At 42.8% G+C, this 23,496-nt stretch overlaps 1 protein-coding gene across 1 annotated transcript in view; it reads right to left on the bottom strand.

Annotated features, from left to right (window-relative positions):
* The window catches only part of SH3BGRL3 (SH3 domain binding glutamate rich protein like 3), a 70,607-nt gene that overhangs the window by 41,523 nt on the left and 5,588 nt on the right, over positions 1-23,496 (bottom strand). The window contains exon 2 of the mRNA XM_044083934.1: positions 7,635-7,802. Within this exon, the coding sequence (XP_043939869.1) occupies positions 7,635-7,802 (168 nt within the window). The remainder of the gene's footprint in view (positions 1-7,634; positions 7,803-23,496) is intronic.

Genomic DNA, 23,496 nt, shown 5'->3' with positions numbered 1-23,496 from the left:
TATAAATCCTCCTAGTAGAGGATTTTAAGGAAGCTACTATGATGTCTCTAACAGGATTAGAGATCATAGGAAGCCTGGCTAAGGAAGGAAGTGTAGCAACCATGCTGTGAGGTTGAGAGAAGGAATAGACCGGTGCAGCTGACCCGATTGGTGAATCAGAAGATCTGGCACTGGGTCCAGATGCCACGGCTGCACCAAAAGGTGACGATGGAGGAATGGGAACCAAATTTGTCGAGGCCAATAAGGGGCAATGAGAATCATTTTGGCTCTCAAAACGGTGGCTTTCTGGATTACTTGTGGGATAAGAGGAAAGGGAGGAAAGGCATAAAGAAGTCCCTGGGGCCAATCCTGGGTCAGAGCGTCTCTGGGGGGATGGCCTGGCAGTGGGAAGAGAGAGAAGAAATCTGGGCATTTGCTGTTTTGGGGAGTAGCAAAAAGATCGCAACATGGGCAACCCCATTCTAGAAAAATCTCCTCCACTATAGATTGTTTGAGAGACCACTCGTGAGGCATGAGAATAGCTCTGCTCAATCTGTCCGCTAAAATGTTGGTTTTCCCAGGGATATGCGTTGCTACCAGAAACCGATGAGAGGAGATCGCCCATTGCCAAAGTCTGAGAGCTTCTTGACACAAGGGGTAGGACTTGGTTCCGCCCTGTTTGTTGATATACCATACTACAGACATGTTGATATACCATACTACAGACATGTTGTCTGTGTTGACTGCAATTGTCCCAAAGGGAAGAAAGTCGTTGAGGGCTTGCAACATCAAAAGCACTGCTCTCATCTCTAGGACATTTATGTGCAGGTGGTATTCGAACAGTTGCCACGTCCCATGAACCATCCTGCCCTGATAATGCCCCCCCACCCGATCAGGGAGGCATCCGTAGTGACAGTGGCTACCGGGGCTGGGGGGTACAAAGGGTCTGCCTTGGTGAATCTGGGGAGAAGTAATCCACCAAGAAAGATGATTCTTGCAAATCTGTGTCACCAGTATTTGGTGACGCATCGGAAGTTGTTGGTAAGACCACTGAGTGAACAACATCCACTGAAGGCGGCGCATGTAGAAGCAAGCCAGGGGAAGAAGGGTAATGGCCGCAGCCATGAGGCCCAACACTTTTAAAACCATTCTGGCTTGTACTTTCTTGCTGGCTAAAATGATTCTCACATGACCTTGTATATCTAAGATTCTTTGGTCTGTGAGGGTAGCTGACATCCGAACAGTGTTTAAGTTTGCGCCTATGAAAGTAATAGACTGGCAGGGCAATAAGGAGGATTTTCCGTAGTTGATCGAGATGCCCAATTGAGTGCAAAGATTTATTGTGTAATCCCTGGCTTGAAGAAGCTGATGCCTGGTGGTGGCTGAAAGGAGCCAGTCGTCGAGATACGGAAACACCTGGAATCCTTGACGTCTCAGGTGAGCCGTGACCACTGCCATACATTTGGTGAACACTCTGGGGGCTGTAGTGAGACCAAAGGGCAGGGCTCTGAATTGGAAATGACTGGACCCCAGCCGAAAGCGGAGAAACCTTCTGGAGCGTCTGTGAATTTTTATGCGATAGTACGCGTCCTTAAGATCTATTGAGCACATCCAGTTGTCCTTCTGTAAGAAGGGCAGAATTGACTGAAGTGTGACCATTCGGAATCTTGTCTTTCTCACAGACTTGTTGAGTCTGCTGAGATCCAATATTGGTCTCCAGTCTCCCATCTTTTTGGGGACCAAAAAGAATCTTGAGTAGATTCCGGGCTCTGAATGATCTGTTGTAACTGGCTGAATGGCTCTTTTTTGCAGAAGTTTTAAAACTTCTAACTGCAATTTCCCTTACATCTGGAAGGGAATTTGAGTAAGAGAAGGGAGTTTCCTCGAAAGGAATTTTGTAACCCTCGGATATGATAGACTGTACCCATCTGTCTTGGGTTAGGGAAAGCCAGGCTTCTGGGTACAGCGATAGTCTTCCCCCAACTGCCTCCAAGGATGGACAGTTGGGCAACATCTCAGGGATGCTGAAAGGGCTTGTCAGAGAGAGGCTCTCTGCTTCCCTGGTTTTGTGGACCCCCTCTGCCTCTAGAACGGCGTCTGTTATTGTTACCCCCTCTGCCTCTAGGGGTAAACTGACCACGTGAATCCGGCATGACTCCTTGGGATTTGCGGAACCACATTTTGCCACCCTTCTAGGGTAAGGTCTAGAAGGGGTGGAAAAACGGACCCCTACGGCAGAAAGAGTCTTGCCGTCCTGCTCACACCTGGTCAAGGTTTCCTTCACTTGAGGGCCAAACAAAGCTGACCCATCAAAGGGAGAGTTTGTGAAGGACGCCTTAAAGGGATCTGCAAAATTACAGAGCCGCATCCAGGCTTGGCGTCTAAGAGCCACACCTGTACCTGCGGCCCTACTCGCTCCATCTGCTGCATATGATATCAGACGCATGGAGGAGTTCGCAATAGAATTAAGGGTTCCTAGCTGCGAAGCAATTTTTTCTTGAGCCCCTGCAGCTGTGGGATCCTGTACTGCTTCACCTAGCTCCTTAAGGATATCCCTTTGGAGTCTGGTAAAGTGGCATAAGTAGTTCAGCGAGCGCATAGCAAAGGTCGCTGAAGAGAACATCCGCTTACCATACCTATCCATGGTCCTAGAGTCCTTATTAGGAGGATGGACAGATATGGAAGGATCTGCAAGTTCCTTCTTAGTGGCAGCCGCCACCAACATGGCATCAGCAGGGACACCTTTCTTGAGAATTGCTTGTCCGAAGTGGCAGTAATAAATTTAGAAGGCCTCCTAGGAACTGGCTCTACAGAGTCAGGAGCAGCCCAAGCCTTTCGAGCAATAACCTGCATAAGGGGGTTGAAAGGCGGAGACACCCAGGAGGTGGAGGGCCGAGATCCAAACGCCTCCAGGTATACCGACTCATCCTCGGAGGGATTATTGGAGGGCCAGTTTCCCCTCTGTTTAAGGAGTTCTAGGATGTCTGAAAAGGAGACATCCTCAGAGGGGGATCTTGGGGATCCCTCAGACTCATCTAAGTCGGTATCTGAAGTGATAGACTCGGGGGAGTCTACGTGTTTCCTCTTACAGGTCCTCTTGCGCAGAGGATCCCCTGACCGATCAGGAGAATCCTCGGAAGAGGGGGTTCTTCCCAGTGGGGAAACCTGAGGCGGAGGATCTCTGGGTCCGGGAGCAAGAGAGATGGCAGAGATATCGACAGGCACCATAGAGGGAGGAGCTAAGGGAACAGACTGCTGGCTGAGACCAGTGGCCAGCACACTCTTCATCACCTCAAAGGCTCCCCTCCCAGGGAGGTCCGAGAGAACCCGTTCCGAAGAACCAGGAACTCCAGGGCCCACCGAAAGGGAAGGCTCTGAGGCAGATGTCGGAGCCGAGCTCACCAAGGCCGAGGCTCAAGGGGAAGAGTGGGGTCGGACAAGGGTCCGATGCCACTCACCCCCTCGGAGGAGACCAGGGAAGCCTGACCACCGAATCCCTCTAAGGAGACCAGGAAAGCCCGACCACCGAATCCCTCTAAGGAAGGTCTCGAAGAGGAGATAAGAGTAGAGACTGAGGGAGCAGAAGGGGGGGAGGTATCTGTCCCCCAGCCATAGCAGAAACTATTCCCGAAGACTCCAGCTCCAAACTTTGGGGTAGATTCGAAGGAGGAACTGCAATGGGGTGTGGACTAATAGTCGTCTGTTGAGATGGACTATGTAGCATCTGGGCCAGTGCCTGTGATTTTAATAATCTACTGACCACCCTCTCTAAATCATGGTCAGAAAGCCTGGACGACCTGGATGATCAGCTCTGATCGGCTCCGATGGCTCCGTTCCGAGAGGAGAGGAGATGCCGGAGCCGAGAGTATCGGTTCCAAGGAAGGGGACCTGGACCTCTTCCTCGAAGGAACCATCGGAGCCGACAACTTTTCGGCACCGACAGAAGGTTGATGCATCGGCTCCGGCCGGAGCCGATACAGACATAAAAGTAAGGGTGTCGGAGCTGGTCGGCGCCGACACCGAAGCCTGGGCCACATGGTGGTCGGAACCGATCGGAGCCGACACCGATGTAACCGAACCAGTATCGGCACCGATAGCCATCGGTGCCGAGGGCTTGTGCAAACCAGGATCGGCTCCAGCCGGAGCCGATCTAGACTCTGAAAGAGTCAGAGCCGAGGCCGCAGGCTTAGACACAGAAGCCTGGGCCTTGGAAGACTTAGAAGTCTTGCTCGGAGCCAACTTAGCTGGAGAGCCCTCCGGTTTAAGTAGGCCCCTCAAAATCAATTTGTTTCTCCTCTCCTGCAGGACTCTCTGGCTAAAGGAATGACAAATCGCACAGGAGTCCTGCAGGTGGAGAGGTCCCAGGCAGTATAAGCAAGAAGTGTGACAGTCTGTCAGAGACATCTTCTGACAGCACGAGTCATACTTCTTAAAGCCTGAGACCCTTTCCTTGGACATAGTTGCAGAAAAAACACAGACAACACAGCCCAAGAAACAATTATCCCAAAATTAGTGAAATCACTAACCTCTCACATACACACACACACACCCTAACAAGGGGGGGGGGGGGGAATGGGAGGGGAGAAGGCCTGACTAAAAAATTAAGGAGCGAGGGAAATTCTAGTCAGAAAAGGGACTAAATCTAAACTAAAACTGTTAAAAATAAGTTTAAAGTGAAAAAAGGGGCAAAAACAATAATATATAAATCACTTACCAGGAGCTGGTAAAAGGAGGACCTCATCAGCGAAGAGGCAAACGAGATCTGGGTACTTACCGCCTTGCATCATGGGATATGGGGCTGCCTCGAGCTGGTAAAAGTGACTCTCGAGCTTAGCAAGTGCCGAGTCGGAGCAGAGGATCGGCTCCGAACCCATCAAGAATGAAGGCGAGATTGACAACTTAACAGTGTTATTTTACCAATATATATAGAAAAATTAACTCTTCCTGGAGAAAACTAGCTCCACATAACTCAGGTTGTTGTGTCTTTCTGCTTTTCCCGGTTAGGGGTCACCACAGCGGAACTCCGGTCTGCTAATGATTAGCAGAAAATTTTTACATGCCGAGTTACCAGCCCTGAGGCACAACCTTCATCAAAGGTACGCCCCTTCACGCATGTCTCCACACAGAAGACGCTCTAGCTGATATCGAACGGACGACGTCTTGCTGCTTGCAACCACCACCAAAAAAGTAATCCTCAGAGATGGGGCGTCCAGAAGACATCAAAATAAGAAACGTAAATTAATTGAAATAAATACATTAAAATGCGCCCTTTACGAGGCTGGTCTGTACGGCGCCCTAGGCGGTTGTTCGCCTATGCCTAAGGACGGCCGCGATTGTCTGGGACTATCCAAACAAGCAGTCTAAGTTCCACCTCAAGCCATGACATGAGTGACTGTTGAAAGGTTTTGTGCAGTTCCATTAATACTGTTGATTGCAATACTGTTTAAAAGGTAAACTCAACTACAAAATAATGCCAGCAAGCACTCGCCTCAAACTTGCACATGAAAATGTTATTTTTACAAAGTGTACTATGTATCAAAGAAATGGACTGATATACTGCACAAGCTTCTCCCATAATCACAGAATTGCATTAACTTCCACAACAGCATTCATACACCTGCACAGGTATGCTTCAGAGGAGCTTTTGTGGCAGCCGTACATAGTTACAATTTGCACAGTCTATAAAAAACTTTCAACTGTGACACCTATAAAACAGTGACCATACAAAGTGCATCTGCATGTCTGGCATTGTTGCTGAGTTTAAACTTATTGGGTTGCCCTTAAAATGCAGCATCAAGTAGCGATAACTGTAGCTCCATGGCAATGGAGCTGCCACTAAATATACAGGAAAAAAATGCAAAACGTTCGGATGAATTTTTATAATTCTTATGGTACTTACTACAAAGGAAACAGACAGATAACCGTAATTCAACAACAAAGATGCAACATTAAGAGCAGACAGGACAAGAATTAGATGTTACATCTCCACTACTTCTGACTGTACTTGAGCAAGTATTATATGTTCAATGGCAAGTACTTTCCTAATGGTCGAAAATTATATACTACCCCTAATGAGAATTGGGATCATACCATAGAAAATTTAAGGGGACCCGTGCATGGGATAAAGCATTTAGGAGCTGCCTCTGTTCAGTAGTAATACAGAGGGCAATCCTGAAGTAAATTTTCTGTTTCCATCCACAGATCCAATTGTGCTTGAATATGGACTGGGATGAACTTTTATTTCAATGCAGAGTCTGTTTTACAACAGTGGTAGTATCTGAAAAATAAACCTACCCCTCCAAACAAACCATTCTGTTTACATTGATAAACAGGTTTATATCCCTAAAATTTCTGATGCAATTTGACTTGATGTGCAGTAAATCCATCAGTATTGGGTCAAAGGATGCCTTGTATACCAGATGCAAGTCACCTCTTAGCAGTCTATAGGATACAGAGTACAGTGACAGGGCTTAGTGTTGTTCCATATAAGAAATGTTGCTTAGGTCTTGTATTCTTTTAGTAAGGTATCTCTTTGGGTGTTCAGTTGTACTTCTCTGAAAAGATACATGCCAAAAGGGTATTGTATTCAATGACTGGCCTAATGAGGGTCAAATAAAAGGGGGCAATGATATCCCTCGATGTAGGCAAAACTCATCTGTTTATAACCTGGGCAAAATAGAAGTACGTTCTTACAACAGTGGACATAACCTTGGTCAAAAGTTAGGTCACTCTCCACATAAGTTTCCAAATCCCAAACAAGGGACATACTGTTAATGCAGTAGTCCCCTGGGATAGACAACTTTCCAAAGGTTACAATAATGTATATTTTGGCATTTATTTTCAGCCAAAGTTATTTATTTGGGACAAGTCTTCCTACAGGATGGTCAAGTCATTTGGGGATTCAATGACTGCTCCTAACTTAGGAGTCATCTGCAAACTTAGCCAGACCACATTGATAGTGGCCTTTACTTCAGGAGAGGTGTTAGCACTGAACCCTGGACGGTTCCATTGGTTAACTGGTCTCTTTGTGGAGGTAGCTCTCCCTATTTTTGTTCTCCTGCATTTTTAAATGGTTTTTCCCTTGCGATGCAGTTTCACAAAATGTGGCCACCACTACATATTTTGCTACTTTGTTTCTCAATTAGTACACTGCACAGTCCTAACTCTTAGTTTATCATACTTCTGTGCATGTGCTAGCAATGGAAGTGATGCATAAACAGTAAAATGTGATAAGAAACACTAGAGAGTAAAGAACATCTACAGGCTTAAAATCTTTAGGACTCCAGAGCGTACTTTGAAAAACATACATTCGTTTCCTTACTCCAAGCCTACAAAGTCAATAGCTACCCAACCTTTTCTGGCTTCCAGCTCTGTCACGTTGGCACATTTATTCTGTCCACAGACTCCTTTACTTGTCATAGGTGTTCTCAGAAATTTAAAGGTGCCATGTAACCAGCCCACTCAGTTAGTTAAATGTAGGAACTGTACTTAAACAATACACGCACTGCTTCAAAAGAGACCTATAAAACCATAACTGCAACAACTGTATCAAAAATATAAAAAGTCTTTGTAAGAATTTAAATGTATAAACATTTAAAAATACAAAATAATATGCATATGGCCAAACACCCCAAGCATAACGTGGATAAACATACCCCACAGTACTGTTCTTCATTGAATATCTGGGGAGGCATTGCCGTGGGTTTTCCGCACTTGGATCTCATATCATCTCTAAGTGAGCTGTCTTGGGAGATGTCCACCAACTCATATTTAATACCCTTGCTATCCAAAGCCTGAGTCACAGCATTTTGATGGGTTTTCACCTGTAATGTTAAACAGATTTAAAAAAAAAAATTATACCAATTCTCATTTACTTCTGTAACATGAACAGCATACAAATACAAAGTATAGCTGGTTAAAATATCACATTTGAGCATGGTTTACAGCAAGCAGAAATTATGTTGTCCTGTCAAATGACAGCATATGGACTTAATGAATACTGAATTTCTCTAAAAGCTAATGTTAAAGTCTGCAACCTTCAATTATTGATGTCAAAAAGAAACACAACACAATGATCAGCTAGTATCAATAGATTTACCATAAATTCTACATCTGTTAATCTTATTTATTGCAGTGTATATTTACTGCTTGCTATTGTTGCCTGGAAAAGACAACAGAGTGGAAAATTCCTTTTCAGTGGAAGCCCAGGGAGAAAAACTACACAAGATACAGAGGAAAGGTAACATGTGGGCAGTCTTCCCAATACTAACCAAAACCAGTCTAATATTTATTTTGCAGAGAAACACAATTTTCCCAGAAGGGAGGTGGCAAATGATACTTCTCCAGTACCAAACTCACTCGGGCAACTTAATGGAGTACTGCCACAGCCAAAAAAAAAAACTTCTCCAGTACCAAACTCACTCGGGCAACTTAATGGAGTACTGCCACAGCCAAAAAAAAAAAAAAAAAAAAACACACCTTTTAATTTTTTTCCCCAGGTCTCCGCTGAATACCAAGCTGAACCAACCCTGGAAATCGTACGCAAATAAATAAAAAGCTCATAATTAGTGCCTTAGTTTTTAATATAGTTTTTAATCAGCTCTTTAAAACTATAAATAAAAATCACCAGTCTCAAGTATTCAAAACTGACCAAGCAAAAACCTTTACTTGAAATAAAGCATTTCATATAAAAATTAAAAATGCAATAATAAGTGCTAGATCTCTAAAATAAATTAAATAGTGAGTAATAAACCACAAAAATAAGCAGATTTTAAACAGTCCACTGCATTGGCTTCAAGCCTTCATAAGCCTAAAAGAGCAACAGATATTTACATTTGTGTTCTAAGAATCCAGTCTCTTAGTTATCCTTTTTATTCATCACTTTATGTAACAAAAACAATGCAAGCAACAGTTTAAAAACATTTATACATATTCACTACTGACAATGCACATGCGCAATGTTCTCAAACACTGATTATGCATATCATAAAAAGGTGCATAGAAGTAGAAAGCAGGGACTATTCAGTTAAGCTTGCCTTAACACTTGAGCTAACGTGGTCCCCATTAGGATGCCATCTAACAAACACACAATCAATACTTAATGTGGGCAAAAAAATGATTACTACTCAATTCCTGGACACTACAAATAATTGTAAATGCACAGGATGCCATATCATTTTATTTACCACGTTTGTGAAACTGAAGAGTGAACTGGTCCATGAAGTATTTTTAATGCAGTCCCAGGCAGTTCAGAAAGAACTGTAACTGAACATTTCCAGAGTAAGCATAATCATCCCAATTTAGTTTTAGATTAAAACACCGGACTTTTGAACTTTCAACAATCAGAATTTAAAATTGCAAAATAAAAATTTGTGCATCTTCCAGGTCTGTTTCAATCATTTCAGATCAGAAGAATTAATACAACCCACACACTAAAAGAGAGTCTACCAAAAAACGCAGAAGCAAATAACTGGTCCAATACACACTATACTACATTATAGCTGTAAATATGCACAGATGGAGTATAATCTAGCAAAATACATTGACTGAATCCTGGAACAGCACAGGACATCAGATACAAATACAGCAAGGCAGATGACAGTAGACAACACACAAGCTGCTACAAGTAGTTTAGATTTTTACCACTTTGGCCTCCATAATAATAAATAAAATAATGCCTAGACTGTCTTCTTGACCAAGCTTCAGATGCCTGGATATATATATATATATATATATATATATATATATATATATATATATATATATATATATATATATATATATATATATATATAAAAATCTATAAAAAGCCACTATGGGTTGGGCATCGAAACACACTAGGTTGACCCAGGACAAGGAGCTGTACAACGGTGATAAAGAGCAAGAATAAAACCTACGTGCACCATTATAAGCCCAGCATGCAAAGTATGCCCAGTCAGCAAATCATCTGCTGCAAACCTATGCATCATGAATAGCCACATGCACGATGAACATAAGAATGCAGTCATGATGCGACAACACAAACTATACTGGCGAGTAAAATACCACCTTACAAAATCATCATAAAGTCAATGTATTGTACAGCCATCATCAGCACAAGTCAAGAATGCGACACATTGATCTGAGAAAATGTATGCATTGGGTGGCACAATCTGCCTACAATCAGTTGTAGAGGTGAATGTGATCACGGATGGCTGCACCAGTACAAGTGAATCATGTGCACAGTGGTACAGCATCTGCAGTATACCAAAGTCAGGATCAACCCCACTGTTTTTAGATATATGGCATAAAGGACTACCAGCCGCACTACCCACAGCACCTGTAGTAGTCAGAGGCTCTATGGCACCCCCCTTTAGAAACACCACTCCAATGACCATACAGCCATTTCACCGCTACAGTGAGCCACAAGATACATTACACAGCAATCTGCACAGTACCTACCTGTGAAATGCCTTAACATCTATACATGATAGATTGTGACCTATGGCAAAACTATGTTACAATTTGGGTGACACATGCATGCAGTGGATGGCAAAACCATGCCTGCTATTGGATAGCATACCTCAAACTCTGGAAATGTATATGAGCAACTGAACAGAATCTTAAAGCATCCATGTTTAGTGCCCAGCTAAGCAGCTGCCAGATGTTTAATTTTTCACTCAATGGATTCCACTACCAGGTGCTCCAAGAACAAGCAGGTCACCCAAAACTCCTGAGATGCAATACCACCAGCAACCACTACACATTCAACAGTCAGACCATTGCTGCAGTGGTGGCGGCAGTATAGCAGCCTGTCACCATTGTTACCTTCTTTAGAGGGGCTTAACACAAGAGCCTCTCTCTGCATTAGCAACCTCCAGGCAGGGTTGCCAGATGTCCCTATTTGAGTGGGACTGTCCCAGGATCAGGAACCCAATCCAGAGTCCTGCACTCCCGGTGAAACAGCCTCCACTTTTTTTTTTTTTTTTGACTGGCTCGTATACCAGCATATGGGCCAATCAAAAAAAGTCGCAAAGCGGAGCCACTACTCTTTAATGCAGAACTGCCTGATGTTCCGCATTGAACAGAAGAGGCTCCGCTGTGCAATTATTTTGATTTGGCCCGTAGGCCAGTTTATGAGCCAATCAAAAATCGCAAAACGGAGTTACTTCTGTTTAACAAACACCTTACAGCTACCACCAGATGCACAGACTACTCTTCGCCAAAGGACACAGCTGCCCTAAGCAAGAATACACTGTCCTAAGTAGATATACCTAGTGTCTGTATCCCCACACATAGAACCTTGCACCTGCAACACACAAACAGATGCAATAATCTAATTTATAAACCTAAGCATTCCATGTACAAATCTCAATGTAACATGACACACAATGCCCAAAGGGAGTTCATGAGCACAGCAGTGAGCCTAAAATAAAATGCACACAGTGATATCACCCAATTTGAAACCCAAAGTCAAACATCCATCTACTTGCAAATTTGGCTTTACTGGAAAAGCTCACTCAGACTCTGCCATATGCTGCTGTCAGGGAAAGTTTTTGCTTTCTTGTATTTTGTATTGCTTCATTGCTTTCTTCTGTTTTGTATATTGTGGTGCATTTGTTTACACTGTGATTTACTTGTACTTTGCTTTCAACTGTATATTTAACAGGAAAGAGACCGCAGCTGTGTCTCTTGTCAGACACTCACAAAAGAAAATTTATCACACCCACCCAATTCTGGTACTGTTGCGTTTTTAAACTCAACTGTCTTTCTAGCTGCCTAACCCTTATGTTAACTTGGCCACATATGTCCTTCCCTCTCATCTTTCATTGCCTATTGTGAGTTAAGCACAAAATTATCTTTTTGTGAAATCACTCCCTTTCAGCTATTCAAATGTATTGGCCTTCCCACTATATTCCACAGTGCCAGAAACAAAGTGCCCACCCTCTTCCAATCAATCTTGCTTTTACAATTAGCTTGAATTACCCACACTTTCATATCTAACGGATTAGTGCACACTGCATCTTTTAGGATATTAACCCAGTTTTGCACCTTATCAGCTGCAAGCAGTGGTCAGAGAAAGCTCCAAGATCAGGGACCAGAAAGTTGACTGGAGAAAAAGTACAACACTTCAATGAATTACTCCGGGCTCTAGGACCCCAAGAATTGGGAGAAATAGGTGGAGTTGAAGAATGGCAGTGCTTCAAAACAGCATGTGTGATTACGACAGAACAGATATGTGGCAGAGCCAGGTATGCAAATAAGGTACATAAAAGCTGCTGGTGGAATGCAGATGTCTAGGAAGTCATCAAAAGAAACTAGTGCAGGAAAAAGTGGGAGATAGAAGAGAGACTGAGCTAGGAAGGAATACTGGTTGGCTAACAAAGAAGCTAAAAAAAGGAGTTACAATAGCAAGGAATACCCATTGGAGGCACACTAACAGCTTCTAGAAAGTCACTCAGGTGGCACAAAGAAACTATAAAAATCAGGCTGCAAGACAAAGACAGAAAGATAAAGGAGAAGGTCAGACTCCCTTCATAAGGGATGCCAGCAACAAACTGCTCAAGTCCATAGACAAAAGCAGATGGAAGGAGTCCTTCCAGCAGCTTCCAAATTAAATCCCCACAGAAGCTGTACTGCCCCAAAAAAAGCTTACAAGAGAAAAGAACCCCCCACCCTACAAGTAAAAATAGCACTAAGGAAAATGAAGTTAGGGGAAAGCAGCAGGCACAGTTGAGGTCGCACAAGATATAAGGATGCTGGGTGAGATAGGGAAGAAATGACTCCAGAAGGTACTGGTGGGAGTGTGGAGAGAAAGGAGTATCACAGATGGCTGCAGAATAAGCATACTCATGCCAATGTAAACAAAGTGGAAATCCATAAATGTTAGCAATTCAGAGGTATCAAACTCCTGTCACATTGCATGAAAGTTCTGGACAGGGTGACTGATTGCATGCAGAGTTGTAGAAAGTAAGATGGGAGATGAGCAGTTCATGCAGAGTTGTAGAAAGTAAGATGAGAGATGAGCAGTTCATGCAGAGTTGTAGAAAGTAAGATGGGAGAGGAGCAGTTCATGCAGAGTTGTAGAAAGTAAGATGGGAGAGGAGCAGTTCACGCAGAGTTGTAGAAAGTAAGATGGGAGAGGAGCAGTTCACGCAGAGTTGTAGAAAGTAAGATGGGAGAGGAGCAGTTTGTATTCAACTCAGGAGATGAGCAGCTTGGATTCAGGTCAGGATGCAACACAACTGACCCGATGTTTGCAGTGAAACAAATAAATAGTTGAGAAGACGCTAAAGATGAGGAAGGAGTCCAAATGGGCATAAGATGAGAGATTAGCAGTTCATGCAGAGTTGTAGAAAGTAAGATGGGAGAGGAGCAGTTCATGCAGAGTTGTAGAAAGTAAGATGGGAGAGGAGCAGTTCACGCGGAGTTGTAGAAAGTAAGATGGGAGAGGAGCAGTTTGTATTCAACTCAGGAGATGAGCAGCTTGGATTCAGGTCAGGATGCAACACAACTGACCCGATGTTTGCAGTGAAACAAATAAATAGTTGAGAAGACGCTAAAGATGAGGAAGGAGTCCAAATGGGCATTCCTAGACTTGGAGAAAGTATATAACAAGGTCCCCAGAAAGCCAATTTGGCCAGTACTGTGATTGTTCAAATTCCCAAAAACATTGGTAGAATTAGTGCAGAATATGTACAAGTACCCAATGATTCAAGTACGAACAGTGCTTGGTCTCACAGAGGGGTTTGCAGTGGAACTGCGTGCGCATCAGGGTTCAGCTCCGAGCCCACTGCTGTTAATACTGGTGATCGAGTACATTAGCAAACAAAGCTGCTGTATGCAGACAATGTGGCATTACAGACAGACTCTGAGCAAGAACTTCAGCAAAGGACAGGGGAATGGAATGCAAAACTGAAGGCACATGGGGGAAATCAGAAGCTTAGAACTGAAATAGAAGGGAAGATAGTGGAATATTTTAATACCTTCAAGTATCTGGGAGGGGTGGCTAACAAGAAGGAAAGTCTGACTGAAGAGGTCAAAGCTCGAATCAGAGGGGTAGCAGCCAACTGGCATACAGTCTCAGGTGTAGTGTATGACAGAAGAATGCATACAAGATTACAATGGTTCAGGCATACTTGCAGAAAAGCAAAAGGACAATCTGGTGAAGAAAATGTGGGACAAACAGGAAGAAGGCAAGAGGAAATTAGGGCATCCAGCAAAGAGGTGGGTGGATTGTGCGAAAGAAGATCTGCGACAGTCAGGCAGGAGTGTCGAAGAAGGGAGTGCAGCACTGACATGAGAGATAGTGACAGTTAAATATGACACTCTGACCCCATGCAAAAAAAAATAAATAAATAGGCGTTGATGATGTAGTCTCCAAACAGGCTTCATGCCTTTTGAAAGTCATTCCCATTGCACAGACCCACAAGTCTCTCGGTCTCGTATGCAAAGCTATGGGAAGAATTATAAATGATCAATAATGACATAGGAAGCCTCCAGATACTGGACCCAACCCAATTTGATTTCGACAAGGGCCGGTCATGCCCAGTCAACCTGGCGGACTTCTTTGTGAAGGTCACCAAAGCAATGGGGGGAGGGTAAAAACAGTTCTCACTGCCTACCTTGACCTGGCCAAGGCATTTAACACAATACCCCACTCAGACGCTGTTGACAAACTCAACAGGTTAGGTATAAACCCTTTGTCACTCAGTGGACAACCAGATGACTCACAGGCAGGACCCAGGAAGTTTGAATTGGCAAGTCCAATGCTCCAAAAAGGCCAGTCACAAAGTCCCTCAAGGATCAGTCCTGGGACCACTCATTTTAGGCATTTACTTCTCTGAAGTCAATGCTAATGTCAATGGCCTCTTACGAATTAATTTGTAAAAGACTGCAAATTAGAAGCAGTCATAGAATCTCCAGGAAGGAATAACACAGAAACAATGTTCAGTGTCAGAGCCATGGTCTAAAACGGAATGCCAAGAAATGCAGAACAATATATTTCAAGAAGTCTTTAGCCCTTAGTAACAACTATCATATTGACAACACACCCCTAACAGTTGACCCAAGAATCAAGAACTTTGAGACACACATTGATAGTAAGCCAACCTTTGACCATTTCATGTCTACAATGGTGAGAAAATTGTTCTATTTTGTGTAACTTATAAACAACTGTATGGTATCTAGGTCTAAGGAGGTCATTGTTCCACTGTATTCAACATTCGTCAGTTCTGCCATTAGGTACAATGCCCTCTTTGGCTGTGTCTGGTTAGGTACATACCAACAACTGGAATGTCTACAGAGGTTCCTCACTAAAAAAGAGTGCAATGCATAAGTAACATGTCCTGTGTAGACTGCCGGAAGGCCCTATTGCTATATTCCATCTCCTCCAGGCCATTGAAGAGAGATTTATGCCTGGCATAAAAGACATTATCAGATACCACCCTGATGGACCTCCTGTATATCCATAAAACAAGACAAAGATTGCCTGTAATATAAACAGGACCTGCTGGACAGACAAATGTGTACTGAAGCAGGATCCCAATCCATGTAAAGCAGAGCTAATCCAATTTAAGTGCAACTTGGACAATTAGATGCAAAACAGGAAATTCATCCCAGGTACAGCACCTATGTGTAATGGACACAGGCAGCCTGTAAATGGTTTGTCTTGCAGATTCCCGTTAGTAAATGTTTCATTTCCCCAAACCCCTGCTTACACTTATCAAGGTACCAGAACTTGTCAGAGATTTGGGATGCATGGCTAGGCTTAAAAAGGCACTTGCGATAGTTAGCCTAGTACACACCTATGAACCTATTTGTACAGTGCAACATCAGAAATACTCACCAAAGGTCATTAGAAACGGAAATAAACAATGCCATATGGTGCTGCATGCCACTGCAGGGCTAGCCACCTGGCAATGTAAATCTTAGCTCTAGATGATGGCTAGGCTTAAAAAGGCACTTGCGATAGTTAGCCTAGTACACACCTATGAACCTATTTGTACAGTGCAACATCAGAAATACTCACCAAAGGTCATTAGAAACGGAAATAAACAATGCCATATGGTGCTGCATGCCACTGCAGGGCTAGCCACCTGGCAATGTAAATCTTAGCTCTAGATGATGGCCACTATTGAAGGAACACCTTTATCCTATGTGCAAAAATGGGAAAAAAGGAGTTGTGGATGGATTGATCCGGTGTCGTACGTATGATACAAACCTCTATGGTCAGCAGGCATACCAACACGGCCAACATCGTGTACCATCCTGCCAGCATATTTATCTCTCTTGCATACCATTAATCCTTCAGTAACCACCAAATCTGCAGGTGAGGGGGTGAGACACCACTAGCAGTAGTACATAAACAGAAATATTACAACCTTCCTACTGACATTGTCTTATCTGCCTGCACCCTTCCCTCATGTCCACATACACAGTGGATCCAAACAATATCTTCCCAGATACTGTCATGCTGTACCAGTCTCTAGCCCCTCCACACAAAGTTCAATAGTGCAAGAGATGCTCTCCCAATGGTTTCCAGCATAAGGATTATTCTTCTTTACAGAAAAGTCATAATGTCATTACTGGCCATATCCCACTGCCGTTTGTAAACCTACATGATACAGAACACATTTCACATATTGAAAAGTTACAAATAAGCATTCGAGATACAAGCAGTTAGCATCAACATGTGCACTATAATGCTTACAGCTGCAACAAGAGGACATTATAAACTGCTAAAACAAATGGCAATTTCAATTCGTACATACAACATTCGGACTTACTGGGGCAGATCTTAAGTGATAATCTCAGTATAACATTAACTAAGAAAATCAAAACCGCTTAAAAAAAAAAAAAAGACCACAGACGTACCTCACCAAGAGGATCACTGGCCTCAAAAAAATGCCCTATGCAGCTCGACTGAAGAAATTACAGCTGTACTTGGTTGTATACCATCTACTCGGAGGTGATTTCTGTCTGACATACAAGGCCATGTCCAACCCAGAATTGATGGACATGCTCCACCTAAAGAAAACCTTACCCCCGCGAGCCACACGCTCTAGGGGATCTAAACCTCACCACAACAATAAATAGGACATGCTGGAGGGATAGATTCCTGTCCCAGAGACTTCCCATGCTTTGGAACAAGATCCCAATCTACATCAGGCAGAGCTCCTCGCTAACACTCTTCAAAAGAAATCTTGACGAGTGGATGGGAAACAGAAAGTTTACCTTGGGGATCACTTCAGTGGCTCTGCTGGACAGAGGCACAGGAAACTAATCTAAGGGGGAGGAAAAAGCAAACACATTCTGGCTAGGCTTATAAATGCCTTTGGGCATATGGTATGAACCCTTTATTAATGTTAAGTTCTCATACAAAAAAAAAAAAAAAAAAAAGTGACAAGTGAGTACTACAGGGTTCAGTCCTGGGTCCACTCCTGTTTGGTATCTACTTCTCTGAAGTACAGGCTAACACAGAATGTCTCTGGCTAATGAAGTTCACAGACAACTGCAAACTAGCAGCCATAGTAGAGTCCTCAAATGATGAGAATATCCTACAGAAGGACCGTACTGAGACAGATGCCTGGTGTCAGAGACATGGCCTCAAGCTCAATGCCAAAAAGTGCATAGTCATCCCCTTTGGTAAAAACACTGTACCCATGAACTACCACATAGGTGGCAGTCTACTTCATGCCGAATGTGATAGAGACCTTGGGACCCAGGTGGACAGTAGTTTCTCCTTTGATAATCTCATTGCCACAGTGGTCAGGAAATCCTTCCACGTGGTGCACCTCATCATAAAAGGGTTCTCATCCCAAGGGGAAAAAAAAGCCATTGTTCCCCTCTACTCATCATTCGAGTACAGTGCCCCTTTTGGAATGTACCTCACAAAGGCATCTACAACAACTGGAAAGGCCACAAAAGTACCTCACAAAGAAGATTACCGGCGTCAAACAGATGCCCTACGCTGACAGTCTCAGAAAGCTCCAGCTTTACCCCATAGCATATTGCCTACTCTGAAGTGATCTTTGCCTAACATACAAAGCTATGTCAAACTCAGAGCTGTGGGACATGCTACACCTAAAGAAATCCCATCCCTCCGAGCTACACATTCTAGGGACCCAAGTCTTGTCAACACAATAAACAGAACATGTTGGAGGGATAGATTCTTGTCCCATAGACTTCCCATACTCTGGAACAAGCTACCCGTCTAGGTCAAGCAGAGTTCCTCATTAGCACTCTTCAAGAAAAATCTTGATGAGTGGATGGGAAATAGGAAATTCACCCCTGGGATCACTTCTGTGGCTCTGCTCGACAGGGACACAGGAAAATAACCTTATTGGGTGGCAAAGCCAGGGAACCTTGTTGGCTAGGCTTACTTAGGCCCTTGGGCCGACAGCCTAGTACCTACCTATGAACCTAATATTCAGACACAAACACACCTCCTACTCAAAACACTTCTATTATGAAAAGCAGAAACCATGTCAATTTAAGAAACTCACTCATTCTCAAAACACAACTGATTATACATATATTTCAAAAGTCTTTTAAACAACAGTTTAGGTCCACAAATAGGGAGATTTATTTTTTGCACTAGTAACTTTAGTAACATTCAGGTAACTTCAGATACTGAAATTAAACCAAACTATGTTTAAAAAAATAATATTAAAACTGGACCCATGCAGAGGGAGGAGATGATAAAAAGTGTTCTTGTGTTATTACTGATTTTATTATTCGCTACAGATATTCCTCAAAAAATGCAGACATGCATTTGTTACTCATCTTTTAGGGAAAGGGGAATAGGGCAAACCCAGCATCATACAGCCCCATAAGCCTACCTTCTTATGGAACAATAATCAAGATTATTATTTTGGGTAAAGTACTGTCAGAGCCAGAAAGGTTGGGACTTGAAATTATAAATCTATTTTCAATGTACACCGACATATATCTACTTGATACATGTTTTATAATGAAACCGCTATAAATGAGTGTGTGCCATGATGCAATTTATATAGATGCATTTTTAGCCTTTGATAGGGTCACACACAAAAAAAAAAAAAAAACACAGAATAATAAATTATAAACACAGAATAAGAAATTATGATGACTAGTTATTAATTTAATCTCGACAAGATGGATAGCTGCATGGCAAGTTACAGCAACTGCACATGTAAAATTGTAGGCTATAGTCAGGGTATACTACAGGGTTTTGTTCTGGGTCCATATCTTGTTTAAGATATCTTTCTGGATTATTCTTTTTTCATCCAAGTTATCTATAGTTTGTAAGCAGATCTGACAGAGCATGTCTGCAGAACAAATTGACTAAAAAGTGACCAGTTGGACACGAAAATAATTTAATACATAAAATATTGACAGACTGAAGAGTAAATATTTAATACCACATGCAGTGATTAGAACTTTGGATTCATTTAAGGACCCGTGTATACGGTCTAGTTTTCACTTCTTTCTGTTTTCTGGTAATACAATCAACCAGCTGTTTAATGCCATTTACAGAACTACATGCTGCATAAAAAGCATTTGCATAGGTATTTTTATTCCCAAGCAGGCTTCAACATTCGGCATCTACCAGAGGAAACTTTTGTTGGAGGTGTGAAGGGGGAGGACGTGACTGGGAACACATGTTCTGGGAGTTTAATGAGATAGCAGATTTAAAAATACCCCTATTTAATACTCTGACAGAAATACTGGGCGAGTAAACAGATGTAAATAAGGAAAGGATTTGTTTGGTGGGTTAGAAGACCTGAATTGCCTAGCCATAGTAAGGCCTTGTTAAATTTCATCCAGGTGGCTGTCAAAAAAGCAGTCACCAGGAAATGGAAATCCAAAAAAAAAGTTTCTAACTATTGACGTATTGCATATTGTAACAGAGAAAAGAACTGGAAATGAGCAAATGGCATAGAAATAAATTAAAATTGTGGATACAATACATGCAGAATAATCTTCATGAGGGGAGTGAGGTCTAAGGGAAGGCAGGAATTGTTTTCTTTTATACTAACATAGGTTATTTATTGGGAGAAAGGGAGATTTAAAATTCCAGACAGCTGTGCTGGCAGTAAATAATGGTATGTCATTTGTGAATATCAGCACGATTTATATATGATGTGTTATAAATGTATTAGAACTGTATGTCATGTACAGCAAACTGCTGGTACAGAAGTGTGTGTTGAAAACATTTTTACAAAGAGCTGTTTGAAGTGTAACCACAGTGTGCCCTACTGGAAAAGATCAGAAACGTACATGCACTATTGTAACTGTTTAAATTTATATATTTTAAACAGTAGAAACTGGACTACAAGAGATTAACTTCAGAAAAATAACCAAAATTAAATGACTTTATGGCTAGGCCATAGAAGATGGTATCTTTCAGTTTCATTGCAGCAAGAGACACAATGTCTGTACTAGAGAGCTTTCTGTATTATCTTTAATGTGAAATAAATTACTAGTCTTGAAATGTGGAGAAATGTAATTGTTTTACAACTTCAGCATCTGCCAAAGATCTGAGGTCTATGTATTTTCACAGGTAGATGCTAAATACTGCCAGCTTCCAGCAGTGGGGGTTTCATCCGGGAACCAGAGTCAGATGACAAGAAATGACATAATTCTGCAAGCTATCCCAGCAGTAATTAGAGATATTAATTTGAGAAGTCTTAGAAAGAGCATTTGGTATTCTGTCTTGGACACCACACATCGGTCTTGCTCTAATGAAGTAACTTTCTAAGGAACAGTACAAATCTATTAGATACAGGCAGGAATATAGCAAAGCTTAGATTAGATAGTAGATATTTTTCTTTATTTGCTTGAGACTGTCCTGCAGTGTTGTTTTAAATATTGCATGTGGTTTTGAACTCTGATGTCACTGTGAATATACATTTAGCACCATCTTGTTCTTTTATTCATTATTAAATATATATTTAAACCTTTCATTGTGTATGACCTGTCTTGAGACATTTAAGTTTTGAGAGTACTTGCATATTTATTTGGTGACACTATGTGGACCACTCCCAATAACCTTGCTCTAGGACAAACTACTATTTTTTATCAGTATTAATATTACACAGTAAAATTGGACACCCTTTGTTAAGGGCCTTAAAGTAGGCTATCTGCCCGAGGGCATTTACAAGCCTAGCCCATAGTTTTGTGGCTTACGCCACCCCTTTAGTATGGGGAACTATACCCATTGTTTTGCTGTGCCTCTGTCGAGCAGTGACACTGAGGTAATCCCTGGGGTATATCTGCGATCTCCCATCCATTGGTCAAGATTTCTCTTGAACAAGGCCAGCGAGGTGCTCTGCCTCACATATACCGGGATTTTGTTCCACAGCATAGGGAGTCTTTGGGTGATGAATCTATCCCTCCAGCACGTCCTATTAATAGCCGTGTCAAGGTTTAAGTCTCCCACCCTTGTGGCTCTGACGGATCTAGATTTATTGAGGTGAAGCATATTCATCAAATCTGGGTTTGACATGGCCTTGTATGTCAGGCACAGGTCACCTCTGAGCAAGCGGTGGCGACTGAATAGAGCTGAAGTTCTTTCAGTCGGGCAGCATAGGACAGATTTTTGAGACCCTTTATCCTTTTTGTGAGGAACTTTTGTGGCCTCTCCAGCTGCTGCAAGTGTCGGGTCAGATACATTCCGAATGGGGCATTGTACTCAATCATTGGTCTGATGAGTGATGAGTACAGGGAAACTATGACCTCCCTTGATCTAGATGTGAATCCCTTCATGATAAGGTGGGCAATGTAGAAGGTCTTCCTAACTACTTTAGCTACATGGGTGTCGAATGACAGGCTACTGTCAACCTGGGTCCCCAGGTCCCTAATAACTTCTTCTGTGCTCAGTGTATTGCCACCTATATGGTAGCTAGGGGTAACCTTGTTTTTCCCGAAGGGTATGACTATGCATTTTTTGGCATTTAACTTTAGGCCATGGCTCTGGCACCAGTTATCCGTTTCTGTGAGACCTTTCTGAAGGATATCTGTGTCAGATGTGTTTTCGACTACGGCGCCCAGTTTGCAGTCATCTGCAAACTTTGTCAGCCATAACCCTCCTGTGTTTGCTTGTACTTCGGAGAAGTAGATGCCAAACAAGAGTGGGCCCAGGACTGAGCCCTGTGGGACACCACTTGTGACATGCTTAGAGTCTGACATGGCGCCAGCAACTCTGACCCTGTGGGTTCTGTCACTCAGCCAGTTTGCAACCCATCTTGTGATGTATGGGTTAACATTTAAGCTGATGAGTTTTTCAATGATACCCGAGTGGGGTATTGTATCGAAAGCTTTCGCCAGATCGAAGTATGCTGTATGGACTGCCTTTCCCTCATCAATGTCTTTGGTGACTGTTTCGAAAAAGTCAACCAAGTTTAAAAGGCATGATCTGCCTTTGACAAAGCCAAACTGGGTTGGATCCAAAGTCTGCAAATTCCCTATGTCTTTGTTTATGAGATCCATTATGATCCTCTCCATGGCTTTGCAGATAAGGCTTGTCAAGCTAATGGGCCGGTAATTTCCAGGGTCGGTGGAGGCACCGCCTTTATGAAGTGGGACCACTGTCGCAGTCGCCACTCCTGGAGTGCGTATCCAGAGGTGAGACTATGATTAAACAGCTGTCCTAGCTGTGGGTTTAATTCCTCGTTGAGTTTGTGGAGCACACAGCCGGGGACACCATCAGGTCCCATGGATGCTGTGTTTTTTGCTTTGGAGAGAGCAGTTCTCACTTGGGCGTTGGGGGGCTACAATCGTTTGGTATAGATATCTCTCCTTTTGGGGGGGGGGGGAGAAGTTTGCACTGAACCTGTCAGCCAGTATGTTGGCAATGTCTGTAGGATCAGTAATCTTCACATCATTTTGAACTAGTTCTGAGCATATCTGGGAGTTTCCTCCCAGGTTTCTAACATAGCTGAAGAAGGCCTTATGATTGTCTTTTGAGTCTTTAGCTATTTTTCTCTCAAAGTTTGCTTTGGATGATTTTATGAGAGCTCTTAGTTATTTACTTGTAGTGATCAAAGGTGTCTTACCTTTAAAGGATTTTGCTCTATCTTGTAGTAGCTTCCTCCTTTTGTTGTAGAGTTTGTTTATGGCTGGGGTCCACCAGACTGGACGCTTGCCTTTGGTACAAAGAGTCTTTGTTTTGCTTGGGATTGCCTTATCCATGCAGTCCTGTAGGTGCTGGTATAAGGCATTTGTAAGTGATTCAGCGGCTTGGGTACTGTTTTCCATGGCTCGGGGGCCTTAAAGGAGACCACACTAGTCTTTAGAAGTGTGAAGTCGGCTTTCGAGAAGTTCTTTACTGTGGTCTTTTTTATTTCAGGTGGGGGTGGGATGAGGACCTCCAGCGAGATTAGTTTGTGATCTGATCTCACCAGTGAGGGGTATACTTCCGGTGTTGAACATTGTGCTCCCATGTTCGTGATGATGAGATCAAGTATGTTTTCTCCTCTTGTGGGGATGGTGACCAGTTGTTCCATGGCGTTTGAGTTTATGAATTCCAGGAACTTTTGGGCTAGGGTATTTGGG

This window comes from Protopterus annectens, chromosome 1.part1 (genome assembly GCF_019279795.1).
Source record: "Protopterus annectens isolate FY-2018-M chromosome 1.part1, PAN1.0, whole genome shotgun sequence".
NCBI lineage: Eukaryota > Metazoa > Chordata > Ceratodontiformes > Protopteridae > Protopterus > Protopterus annectens.
Note: the sequence above shows the minus strand (reverse complement) of the source record. Positions and strands in the feature narration are given on the sequence as shown.